The sequence below is a fragment of the Amphiprion ocellaris genome, chromosome 23 (genome assembly GCF_022539595.1).
Source record: "Amphiprion ocellaris isolate individual 3 ecotype Okinawa chromosome 23, ASM2253959v1, whole genome shotgun sequence".
Classification (NCBI taxonomy): domain Eukaryota; kingdom Metazoa; phylum Chordata; class Actinopteri; family Pomacentridae; genus Amphiprion; species Amphiprion ocellaris.
The window spans coordinates 12,696,766-12,710,542 of NC_072788.1; the positions used below are offsets into that span (position 1 = coordinate 12,696,766).

At 37.6% G+C, this 13,777-nt stretch overlaps 1 protein-coding gene across 1 annotated transcript in view; it reads right to left on the minus strand.

The window, feature by feature from the left end:
* Positions 1-8,935: 8,935 nt before the first annotated feature.
* LOC111576690 (astrocytic phosphoprotein PEA-15) overlaps positions 8,936-13,777 on the minus strand; it is a 52,916-nt gene continuing 48,074 nt past the window's right edge. Inside the window, exons 2-4 of the mRNA XM_023282513.3 lie at positions 11,137-11,311; positions 10,876-11,031; positions 8,936-9,161 (exon numbers count right to left, since the gene is read on the minus strand). Coding sequence (XP_023138281.1) covers positions 9,097-9,161; positions 10,876-11,031; positions 11,137-11,308 — 393 coding nt within the window. The 5' untranslated portion in view covers positions 11,309-11,311 and the 3' untranslated portion in view covers positions 8,936-9,096. The remainder of the gene's footprint in view (positions 9,162-10,875; positions 11,032-11,136; positions 11,312-13,777) is intronic.

Consider the following 13,777-nt stretch of genomic DNA (forward strand, 5'->3'; position numbering starts at 1 on the left):
ATCTACTAAATTATTACAGTAAGTGTAGTGAAGTAAAGAAAAGAATACAATGTTTACTACTGAAATGTAGTCAAATATAAAGTGTCACTGAAAATTGAAGATTACAAATTTGTACTCTTAGTTACATTCCTATACATTTTTTTTCCTATTTCATCATCAGTTGTTATAATTTTCACTCATTTTCCCATCTCCCACCTCCGCAAAAAAAAATTCAGGCCACACAGTTTGGTTAGCAAATATATTTTAATATATAATATTTATATTCATTTTAGCACAATGACAAAATGGCATAATTTCAGTTCAGTCTCATTTAAATCATGACAAAAAGCCACGCCATTCTATTCGTTTGAGTACTATCGTATCATATTTTGGTGCAGTCACTGCAAAATAAATCCTTAACTACTTCTTGCCCCATGAGAGGAAAACCTTTAGCAGAAGTTTCTAACAGCGTTGAGCCCATGGCGTCCAACAGGGTTACGGTGTGAGCTGAATGCAAAAACATCATGGATGTAACGACACGCTTTGCTGCATTGATGAGCAGTGTCACATCCTCCTCTGTTTTATTGTCACTGAGACAGAACTGGATCACTTCCTCAAATCGAACTCAACTGTGTGCACAATATCTAACCTACATGACCACATTTATTTAAGAGCATTAAGTCTCGGCTGACACGATGGACTCGATTGACTCCGTGAATGAACCACACCTGCCACTTGCTACACCACTGGAGAACTATGCACTCTACAACATAACAGACGAGCAGATTACGAGAAATAACATCCCACTGACTGGCTGTCGAGGCAGTGACACACAGGGCGACTCTCAGTGGCTAAGAATTCAACTCAGCAACATTACATAAATTAAAATGTTTACATTTATAGTTCTCTTCCGAGTTGCTCTGAAGGCTTCACATCTGAACTAATGGAACAAAACTGTCAATACTCAAGTTAGCAGCTGAAAACTTCAACTCAAAACCCCACAAATGCATTTTGGCAAAACTGTCTGCTACTTAAAGGTTAATGTTTCAAACACAGATGTATCCACCATCAGTCGTACTGAAATTTGTAGAATACTGACACATGATTAGACTTTTCAAGTGCTGCCTGACGCCTCTGCAAAAACCACCTCTAACCTACAAATCCTTCCATTCTAAGCCCAGTTGTTAGATGCCTACAAAATCACACCACAACACAGGAAATGTTTTTATAGCCTTATATCAAATCTCCACCCACAGTGACAGATCACACCACTCCAGTTACAATGATCAGATTAGTAATGAGAAAACATCACTTCAAAATAACCTTTGAAATCTGCTAAACACACACACACCCCCTTCAGAGAATCTCTGATCTAGCCACAGACATGAATGTGACCATCTGAAATCAAGATTGTTCACCACAAACATCAGGAGAAATTGCTAAATGTCAAGCATGTCATGATTTCAAGTTCGTTCACCCAAGCAGCTCGCAACTAAGTCAAGTTGGCACTTTTACCTACGGTGTGAAAGCTTGCTTTTATGTGTATGAAATGTAAACTTTTTCTGTCACAATGAAAAGAAAAAACTACTTTTGCTGTGCAGCGCGAGAGAAATGGAAGTGCGGGTGGTTAAAAAGCTTGAGGAATTCTCAACTCATCTCGCAGTCTTCCTGTGGTGCTTAATAGTTGGAAAAGAAAACAGAAAGCACAACTTTATGTGATGCGACTGACCGAACATTCAGCATTTCCGACTTTGACGCACCTTATCATAAATGCATCTCAACATTGTACAGCATTCTCGCGCACGTCCCGACACATTCATTATGATGAACTGAAACTAAAAGTGGACGTCTTCACACACCAAAGTATGAACCAACACACTTTGCTTTGCCCGCACCTCTTACCAAAAAAAAAAAAAAAAAAAAACTTTTAACAGCTACAAACCTCAAAACTATTCCTCACAAATTAGACTACTCTAACCAGCACTCATTTATTTACCTTCTCACTATCACTTCACCCATATACCCTTTAGCCATTCACTAACTTCAAACACAAAAGTAGCAACTAAAAGTATGGAGCCTCAAGTGTTAAATATTGAATAGATAAACAGTACATCGTGAGATAAAAATTATAAAACATTGTGTAAAATATATAAAACATGCACCAATAAACTGTAAAGTAATAACTACAAGGTCAGCGTTATTATTGTATGATGCCATTTCTTAATTCCTATTCATCCAAGTTCTTGGGGTTTCGTTAGAGGGATGTTTACTTTAAAATGTCCTTTAACCCTCTGAACAACAGGCATGTTTGTCTTTAAAAAATGCCAAAATTACATCATTTATCAGAGCAGGAAACTGGAAGAACAAATAAATAATCCGGGTTTCAACTTTCCAATGGCCCTTTAATAAAACTCAACCAAATCTAAGCCTAAAATTGTGCCATTTCATCAAACTGACTATAGTCTACATCTATTATTTTTTTTCAAAAATGCCTCTGCAACAAACAAAAAAACCTGCCTTCGTTTAGTGACTCTGCTCCAGCCAACAGCCATGTGACACAAATTAAAGGATTACTGGGCTGTTTTAACAGAGCAGATAAGAGACAAGTATGGTAACAAATTCAACAGTAAAATGTCCATGTTATATAGAGCCACACTTTTCCCAGTATTGATAACACCTGAGGACATAGTTTTACATGTTGATTACATTTTATTTTAAATTTTTTGTAAAGTAAATAATCAAAGAGGTTCAATGTACAAATTTGTCTTTTCTATTATTAATGTCACCATAACAGCCTTCGTTGTTCTGTTCTGAAAAAATGAGCTCACAGTGAGTAAAAATGTGAAAAACAGCTATAAACTGCTTGGAGTTCAGAGGGTTAAGCTAATCATGTCTTCAGTCTGTTACCTATAATTGCTACAGGATTTATCCGGTTCGTTTTTTTTAACTCGAGCAAAAACTACGCTAAAAGAATTGTGACTGAACCGACTAGAAGCTGTAAATAAACACCATCACAGGCACAGTAATTAACCACTTCTCTGATTTAGCTAAGCAAGGTTGCACATGCTACCTGCTTAGCTTACTAACAAGTACAGTTATTTAGCAGTGTTAGCTCGATTCTGTTGGTTCGCCGACCACAGACTGACAGTGAGCTCTACAGCTGGATCGACAGGTTGCTATGTAACTTTGTCAGGCTGCATTAAAGGTTAGTTCTGAGTCTATGCTTTTATTTAGAATGGCCACTTCCACATTGTTCTTACTCCAGCTAACATGAGCAAACTGGTTACATTTGATGGCTAAATTGTTGACCTTCATTGTCAAACAACATTTGCTCAAATTATTATTTTAGCCAATTTATTCACATGAGAATTACATTTAATAATTACACATTTATTTATTTAATATTGAACACTTTAGCCCTCCGTAGAAGTTACACTGACTGCTTATTGTTCCAATGACGGTCGTCAATGGCCTGTTTTTCACACAAACTAGTTTTTCTATCAGAATTAGAAAATAGACATTCTGGTTGAAAAAAATGTCAGATAAAACTAAAGTCTGTTTTGTTTTTCCACTACTGTTGTCATCAGACTGGCTTCAATGAATTAGGTGTCAACATTTCTTGAATTTGTACATGCACCTACCCAACACTTGATCCTCTTTACATTTCCTGCTCTTGGTGCAACATGTAAGTGACAACATGTCACTTACGAACAAAATGACAGATTATGATTTATGACTGCTTTGTATCTTTTGTCATGATTTGGAAACTCTCTGAATAAAATCATTTTACAAGCAGTGACCACGACACATCTGATCAAATACAACACAGTAAAACATAATGTTACATATCAGTAAATACAATTAAATGAATATCACTTTTTTTGTTGCTTTTTTTTTGTAAAAACCATCACCCAAAGCTGAAACAGCAAAACAATAAATGAAGAGAATAACATGAATTAGAAAAGTGTCGACGCATGGTCTTCTCAACTAAGCACAATGTCTTCATCCCCTTGATTTGTTTCCAGTTAGTAAAACGAAATCAGGATGCGTAGAAACAACAATATATAGGCATTAAATAAATTAATCAATTTAAAAACAAACACAGTGATACATATTCAAAAATACATATTTACAACCTAATAAAATGAAAAAAAAAAAACAACAACAAAAAACACAGTCTCATCCTTAAGGGAAAATGTTATTTGAGTGAATTTAATTGACTGTTCACATTACATGTTGAATACCTTCACACAATGTCTGCCTCTTCATTACCTACTTCATCGATACTCATGTATTGGTCAGAATTATGTGTTCACCATAAATACGGATGCATTTTAGTAGGCTTATACTTTTGCAGCATTTACTAAGTTGATATGTACTTGGTACATGGAAATCCAAATTTGACATCATTTGTGACTGATATGTTGATATATTATGTGCCAATGGCTACAGAGGAAAAAGCTAAGCTGAGCCAAACATATAATCTGCCTCGCAGTGAAGTCCAAGGAGCTGTGCCACGTGGAAGTAGACGAATAAGCAGGAAAAGGACAAAAATTGGAGAAAGGGCAAAGCACAGCCAGATTTTAATGCTGACAGTGAACACCCTTAATTGAGTGTTTTAACTTAAGCATCTAGAAGGAGCATCTAAAACATCAGGCAGTTGGATTTTTGTTAAACTACTAGTTTCAAACTACTAATCAACTACCACACCTTTGCTAATGTGAGTCCTAAAATTCTGAGAGCAAAAAAAAAAAAAAAAAAAAAAAAAAAGTCACCCGGTCACATATATCTAAATTCACAAGTAGCTATTCAAAATACACTTCAAAGAAAAATTTAAATAAAATCGCATATCCCCAATCCTCCCTCGCTGATATTTTGTACAATAGTGGAAACACGTGCGAAGGCCTGCAAAGAAAAACCTGCCTTTTGGTTTGAAAGATTACAAAAGCTCTTCATGGGAATCGATGAGTGGCAATCCAACGTTTATGGCCAATAATCACATCCCTTTTAACAGTGGGAAAGACCGTTACCCTCAGGTCATAGCAGTAAGTACAACTACCTCCCTTTGCCTGACAAAAAGCTCTTGTTCAGCTCTGTGATAGATGCAGTGGTCCCACTTTATGTTCATTTGGCTGAAGCTATAGGAGGGCAGTCACCGCTTCACTTGGGGTTTGGCCAAGCGTGGACGCATCTGGACACTGAGGGAAAAATCCTCCCAGAAATACTTTGACACTGTTGTATATGATCTCTCTGAAAAGACCAGTGCATATAACGAGATATTTCTAGTTTTTGCTGAACCTGACGTTTGCAGACCTTCACAGAAACCAGATTTACAAGTCAGAGTGATGGTGTCTTGCCCAGTTTACATCTACTTTCTGAGACTTTAGGAATTAGCTTCTCCTTGTAAATTTAGTGCAACACAACAAAAACACTGAGTTTGAAAGAAGCCCTTCGTCTTAGTTCTAAGGGCAAAAAACTGGTAAATATTATGGAACAAAAGGAGAAAAAAAGCAGTGGATCAGATGTTGGCACAAGATGAAAAGTCAGAGGAGTCACTGAAGTTCTTTCAATTCATCCTGAGTAAGGCGTGAAGCTGTAATTTCATAACAATCCATCCAAGAAACTTTACTCAAAAGGCTAAAAGTCAGGGGATCACCAGTAATATCAGGATTCCTCTCCTGGTGACCATGAACACATGCGCCAATTTTCCTGTCAATCAATCCTGTACATCTTGATATATTTCAGTTTAGTACCAACTGGTGGTGAGCTGTGGATGGTTCAAACCTGAAACGCAAAATGTACTACAAGTTCAGTATATATAGAAAAACAGTGTTAAAGTATTTAAGAGTGGACTGTTTCTTTAATAGTACTATAAAAAGCTTGATCTGGCCTTGATTGATTGGATGCTTTATGCAAAGATGTCCAGTGTTTGCAGACCTCCGCATACAATCGCAGGCATTAAAGGACTATTTAATGTTAAGACTTGGTTTGCAGAAGAGCAGAACATAGGTTGTACAGTATAGTTGGTCTAATAAAGTTTTTCCCCAGTTTCAAACAATGAACATTGGATAACAAGCACTTCAATTCTTTCCTGAAGTGGCACACTTTCAGTTCTTCTTATCAAGTGCCGTTCCGTCCAGCACATGCAAATTCGACACAAGAACACAAGGATCTTGTCAAACACCCTGACTTGTCACAATAAAAGAGCTGATTTCTTTAGATTAAGCGGTTTGTTGGGAGGATATGTTACAGTGCAGAGTTTTCCTACAGACATAAATGCATAGGATACAAATCAGTCCAACACTACGATATACGTCGAGCAATACAAAAGAAAAAAAACCAACAAAAAAAAAAACAATAGATCACAAAAGCTGTGATCGAAATTAAAGTCTTGCTCATTGGCACTGGGGTCGGAGTGGAGCGTGGTGGTGAGGGATGGAGCAGGGCTGGGTTAGATAACTAGTCATACACTGATAGATTTTTATGCAGTTGCCTCATTGTTTTGAACCTACAGCTTTGAAGACAACAAAGACAGGTGTGGAAACGGACCACAGACATTCTGTACACACCAACACTGAAGTCCTTAGCAAATTTCTGAGTAAAAGTAGCATCACTCTCTTGAAAAGTGAGAGCCGTTTTGATTGACTCGAGGTGTGCGCCTGTCTCCGCTTCACACACAACAATCTCTCACAGTTCTGAAAAATTTCGGGGTAAACACAAAGTCTGCTAAGGCTTCGTCGCGGGGAATTAAGATACACAGTGTTCAAAAGAGCAATTATTATAGTTTAGTTTCAACAGTCTTGCTAGCTATTGTGTTGGTGCATGGCGGGAATGGCATAGTCAGCAGGTTATTTGCCGTCATGTGCATTGGAGATCATTGTCACAATCTACTTTATGTACAGTTTATTAAAGGATGTCTTTTATTATCATCTTTTTTTTTCCTTTCTGATGTCATTTACCATCTGGCACTTTGATCTGCATTTGTTTTTCCCATAGGGGCATTTACGTGTCTTTCATTCAAAGACAAAACACATAATGGTCAGTTATTTTCTGTGCAACAAATGAAATGGCAACAGGGTAATAATAATAAAGTTTTTAAAATTTTGTGGTTATGCTTTACACAACACAATAGTTTCACACAGGACATGAGATCCAACATATTCTTTGAAAATATACTTTTCTCTAGTATTGTCTAGTTCAGAGTTTGATTTTGAGAGACACTGAATAGCTTCAGATAAGACAAAATTAGGGGGAAAATTTGCACTTGCAGTGGAAGGTCAGCGCTCTCTCAATGGAGCATAAACTGCAACTCAATATATTATTTCAACTATAGTTTTTTTTGTAATATATATTATTTGTATATGTACATCTCTAACCAGCTAATACAAAAGACCTCCACGCTAACTGGTCCCCTTGATAAAACTATGGTCAAAGAGCTTCCATAATATAGAAATAACTGTTATAGCTTTCCTATCTAAATATTTCTTTCTAAATAACTTTTGCTTTGACTATGAGCTAAAGGCAAATATTGGTTTTTTCTATGAAAATCAACATTAAGCATCTGAGGAACAGTAACTGTCCTGTCGTTTAAGTTTGACTTTCAAATACCTCAAGGAAACTGGGACCTATAATTAACTATCAGATTTGAAATAACGGTAGACATTTGGGGAATGTTCTTTCCTAGAGTTAGATGTGTAAATTGATAACACTCTCATGTCTGTGCAATAAATATGAAGATACAGCCAACAGTATGTTTTCATAAAGACTAGAAACAGAGGAATACGGCTAGCCAGACTCTGCCAAAAGGTAACAAAATCCAACTACCAGCATCTCTACAGGAGCCATACATATATCAGCTGTACCTGTTTTATCCTGTAGAAGGTCGCAAGGCTTTACACTAACCCAGTTGATATTGGACAACAGATCGCCAGTCCTGCGCAGGCTTAAACTTACACCTACAGCCAAATTAGAACCCAGTTAACCAGCCATGCATGTTTTTGAGCTGTGGGAGGAAACCAGAGAATCTCTGCAGGCTCATCCATGTAACTTGTACAAAAACCAGAACCCAAAAAGAAGCTATGCTAGCTTTTTCCCCGTGTCTCCAGTCTTTATGCTACTGCTAACCTTCTGCCAACAGACTGACATACATGTGGCATCACAACTATTCCTTTCACATTACAAGCACGCCTGGACAATTATGCAGCTAAACACTAAGCCAAGCTCCGTCATAGGAATGAATCAGAGAAATGTGTCAGATTTAATTAGTTTAATTTCTTTTTACTACATATGTAATAACTTCAGCCTCAGCTTAGTTTTTAAAGTAATTTGATAATGCAAAATATGCATTTACATACTTGAGTTTCATTTTATGTCCAGATAGTAGTTTAATAGTTTGCAGATGATTAGTTTTGATATTTTGCATGCTCAAGTGAAAAAGAAGAAATATTTAAGTATTGTTGAATTTTGTTAGTCATAGTTATGTTTCACTGTACATGTCTACACATCTTAATTGCTTCCATGAGCTTTTTCAGAATTTCTGAAAAAATCAAACTTTGCCAATTCATTTTGCTGTTTAGTGTTGAGGCAGGGTTTAGAACTTCTGCATCCTCATGGGTGGATGTCGTTTAGAATTGGACAACCTTGACTGACATGCGTGCGCACACACACACACACACACACACACACACACACACACACACACACACACACACACACACACACACACACACACACACACACACACACACACACACACGGATGGTTGCATAAACACAGCATCACAGATTACACTCATTCTGAACTGACCCACTCTGAATCAAGGGTAGACTTTGGCTCGCTCTCTCCCCCCTCACACACAGACTGTCGGTCCGTCTCCAGATTTCTTCTCATCATGTCTTTTTTTCTGCAGCTCCCATCTCCCCTCCGCTTGGGAAGAGGCTGCATCGCTACGATCTGATTGGTTGCTTTGTAGGTGGCTGACTGTGGGGTGGGGGTGAGTGTGTGTGAGAGGGGTGAGGCGGGGGAGTGACGGGGTTGGTCAAAAATGGGTGGTCGGTTGATTGGAGTGCCAGGAGTGAAGAAATCAAGGTGCGAAGATCAGAACCGGCGATAGTGACTTCACACTTTTTTAGGGGGCGGGGCCAATTTGATGATCTCATCTTCAGAGGGCTGGCGGATGATGTCTTTGTGGTGTTTTGTTTTTTTGACCACAGGGGAGGATTTGGGGTGGGGTGTTAGAAAGAGAGGAATGGGGTGGAGAGACAGAGAGAGAGATATCATCAAGAAACAAGTTTTAAACCATGAGTGAAAGCCTATATGTAACATTATTAGCAGTGGCTCCTTCTCCCATTAAAAGTCTGTTTATTTTGACCAAAGCTCAAAATATCTGGAATGCAACTTGAAGAAAGTTGGAACCTAGAAAAATATCATCAAACCCAGTTTTTGATAACTTTTACAGCCTGCATTTTTCTTGCTATACCCATCAATGTATTGACATTCAGCAGTTACATCTTCTTGGAATAACTTTTTAATTTGACCAAAGTTTTACTCGATTTCTTCACGGGATTCAAACTGCCAGTTCAAGTTACTTCTTCTACAACATTTCCTAAGGATTCAACTGGTGAAGCAGCTGGTTTGAAAGGGTCACTGTCTTTACAAAATCAAAAAGTTATACAAGTAGTTTTTTTTAAAATGAAAATTATTATTGTAATATAAAAGACCTACATTCATCTTTGTCACAAGCTTGACACAATAGAGCTCTGAGCGCAATATGCACAGGTTCGTCCCCAGTACATGAGACAGACAAACTTTATTAAATTCCTTCTTTTTAGTCGAATAAAATCATCAGCATTCAGTCTTTTTCTTAGACTGGGTATGATGTTGTATGCTTGTATTTTTCATTTTTGATCTTTGGATGAATAATTGTGATATTTATGGAATGCTTTTCATGAGAGATGCACAAAGTACTCTCTGGAGTTGGAAAGATAAAATACAGACGGGACACAAGCAGCCTTAAAACAGCAGTAGGAGGTAAATAAAGCAACATATATTAATGTGATATAGTAGAAAAAAGACATCACTCAGTAAAAGAAAAGTAAAAGTACAGGCTGGGTTACATAATGGTTAAAGATGGACACAGCCATAAGAACAAAAACCGGTGAAGTTCTGAGCTCAGAGCCGAGTTCAACAAGATTTTAATGACTTTTAATAGCAGAGAAATTGATGTTTTTTATTTGCCCGCTGCACCTGTGTTTTTATGTTGGACTAAATCGACTGACTACAAGGCTGAATTTCCCTTGTGAACCAAACTGAGCTACAAAAAAACAGAAAAGGGGAAAGCACATTTTATTGCAACACGAACCCTCTCCGTTTCTTCACAGATTATTGATTAATTCAATCAATCTTAAATCATAATCAGATAAAAGACAAAGCCAACTTTCATACTCTCCAAATTTAAGATGTAAGAGCAGAGAAAGGGAGGACAAAGGAATAAATCAACAGCTATTAGATCACAATCACTGTCTGTATTTTAACTCTCACATATTGATATTAGCCTTAGAATCCATCCAGGCTTTAATGGTGATCTTATAGGTAGTTAGAAACTGGAACAGATTATAATTAATGTAACATAAAAAAAATAGTGTTCACCCCTTTGTGAGCTCTGAACATCTTGTTATTACAATTGTTATTACCCCTTTCTGCTTTCTAACTGAAAAGGAGCCTTGACCTAAAGATTGAGAAGCCCTGACGTATAGGAGGTAGTTTTTTGTTTAACCACTAGAGGGCAAAACATGACTAGATTTGATAGACCAGGAGGCCAATGAAAGCTACTTCTTTCAGGTGTTAGTGAAGATAAAATGAACCTCATGTCTGCATGTTCTAAATAGAGTGTGTTACCTTTGTATTTCTTGGCCGAGGGGATGCGTGTGAGCTTGGTGTCGATCTCGTCATCCTCAGAAATCTTGAGCACAGTGGTACGGTACTCGATCACCCTCGTCAGCAGGTCCGGTCGCCGTGAAATCTCAAAGATGTGCTCGATGTATGACAGGTTATCTGCATGGGAGGCATTGTTAGAGGGTTTCTTCATCAATTTAGGCCAAGTAAGAAGGGACATAGCCATAAATGAACAAATTGTATGATTGAATTAGTGCCTCTCACCCTGAGCCAGCTTGTCGTTCTTCTCCAGGTAGCTGAACCACTCCTTGGAGGAGGTGATGTTGTTGCTCTGGTCCTCGGGGATGTCTTCCTTGCAGGCTGATTTGAGCTGCTCCAAGTCCTCGTTGGTGATGTTTTCAGACAGGTCGCTGAGCAGAGAGCTGTACTCCGCCATGGTCTGTTCAGAGGCAGAGAAAGCGAGGAGAAAGGGAAAACATTTAGATAGGTGGAATACAAATTATGTTTAAACTTAAAAAGGCGTCAGAGTGAGGTAATAGAAACTACAGGGGGGGAGGAGGAGAGAATGGCGACTGAAACCATCCGAATGTTGTTAACTTGCTCAGTGTGCAGCAGCCCACCTACTTCCCAGACTCCACAATGGAAAACAGGTAGGAAATCTTAGCTGATGACCATAGCATACTATCAGAGTGGGATGGAAAAGACAGCAAAACTTCTTTTGTAAGTTCATTTGTTGCCAGGTTTTGTTTTTAATAGAAGGGGAAAAGAGACACTGACTGCAGAGACAGAACATGAAAAAAAAAAAAAAAAAAAAAACAGGACACAACACTGACTTGAACCTTAACCCTGCAAACACCGAATCACACCGGCACTAAAATCACTAAAATTACACTTATCGAAATAAGAAACTGTATAACCAGGTAGAATAGTTGGATTTGCATATTTTTACTGGTCCCTAAACTAATAATGTGCAGTCGCAGTGACTGAAAATGTCACAGAAAGCCAAAAACTACTTGGGGTTCAAAGATACTGAGAGTTTTCGTTCTTTATATTGCTGTTCATTGTCCTAAAACTGATAGAAAAAGATGACTGATCTTCTAGTATTCCTTGTTGTCAACGATTGCCATGACAACGCCACAACCAAAAATTAATCACAGTAGCAAAAATTGATTATGAATCCAAACAGAGCTCCACTGTTGTTCAAACACTATTAAAAACACACGAGTGAGTAATACTATGACAGTGGGTAGCATGTTCTTTCAACATAACACATGGACATTGTAGTTTATTTTGGTTCAGTCCCACTTACACCATCTTGCTGCAGTAAATACTCACTAGTTTGCCAAATATGCATATGTACTCCTGTTTGAGTAACATTAGATAACAACTGTTGTTTCCAACATCTTCAAACTCTTAGAAAAACCAAAACAAAACAAACAAAAACCGCTGGGGCTGAGTGGCACAGACGCTGTAGGGAAGTAGCAAAGTGTTGAAAGATGATTAAGGCCTTGGTGTCTTTTTGATGAAATCTGTGTACAGGTGGAAAAATCTAGGAAAACAGCAGTATCATATTTTAAGTTACACTGTCCACATGTACTACCAAGTATCCACTAAAAGAATGCTGACTGACAAATTTGTGTGCCAAAGAAGAAAAACACAGTAATTAGTTACAAAAAGAGCAAACTGTTGTGGCTCTCCCTGGGGTCTCCCTCTTATGAAATTACTGAGGAAAACAATTTCTGAGCAAAAATCTTTGTGAATGTGGCTTATTTTACATGTTAGGGACAGGTGTGTTTTTTGTGTGTTTTTAATCACCAATGTTTACATTATCGATCAGAAAAATTCAGCCTTTATCTGCACCCATACATTTCTATTTGAACCCTCTGAAGTCAGTTGCACTTTCCAAAAATCCCTGTATTGAGATTCCTGAGAAGTAATTTGGATGCCAAGAACACACACAGCGAAGTTGTGCATTTTAATATGAAAACATATTAAAGTGGAAGTAGCCACAGTTTACAAGACCATAGACTGAGTTTTTAGTGCCACAACACTCCCTGGTCTCCCCATGAAAATTAAACACCTCCACACAGAAAGGTATACAGAAACCACTTAAACTTCAAAACCTGCTCGGAGATTTCGAAAGGGATATCTTTTCTTGTTTTTTTTTTTTTTTTTTGTACACCTACATTTACACCATTTATCAGAGCAAGAAACTCTAAAATCAACTGTTGAATATTGAACTTTCTAAGAGTCCTTAAACTATTAATCCGTGATGAGCTGTTTGGTTAGAAATCTTAACCAAATCAAACCTTCGAATTGTGATATTTCATCAAAATCCCATGTTCCATTTAAAATTTCAACAAAAATAAACTGTTTGCTCTAAGAAGACTCTGTTTAATAAAAACAAAACAAAAGCCTGTGCTCTGCTGCCCAACTGGGAGGGGATAACTGACTCAGCTATGACCAGCTGTCATGTACAAAAATTCAGGGACTTTTCAGCTGAACTGCAGAACAGAGTGGAAACAAGAATAGTAACAAATTAAAAATATTAGTCAAATGTCTATAGCATGCAGAGCCACAATTCAATCCAGGTATTTTAATTTTCTTAAAAAGAAACTTAATTTTATTTTTTTTAACCTTTCGAGGCTTTATGACATTTCACGTTTGACGTGCTGCAGAAAATACATTTGGAGTTCTCTCTTTTTCTAGGCATGGTTGTGCTGTTTCCATAGAGGTGCTGGACTTACCACTGTGGTAAGAAATGTGCCCACAGTGAGTACAAATGTGCCAGGAGCAAATATGCCTAGAAAATGTTCAAAAGTTTAAGTCATCAGAACTGTTTGTATAACATTCAGTCATCTAATGTCTGAATTTAAGTTTAGTTCGCTGAGATCATATCATTAAC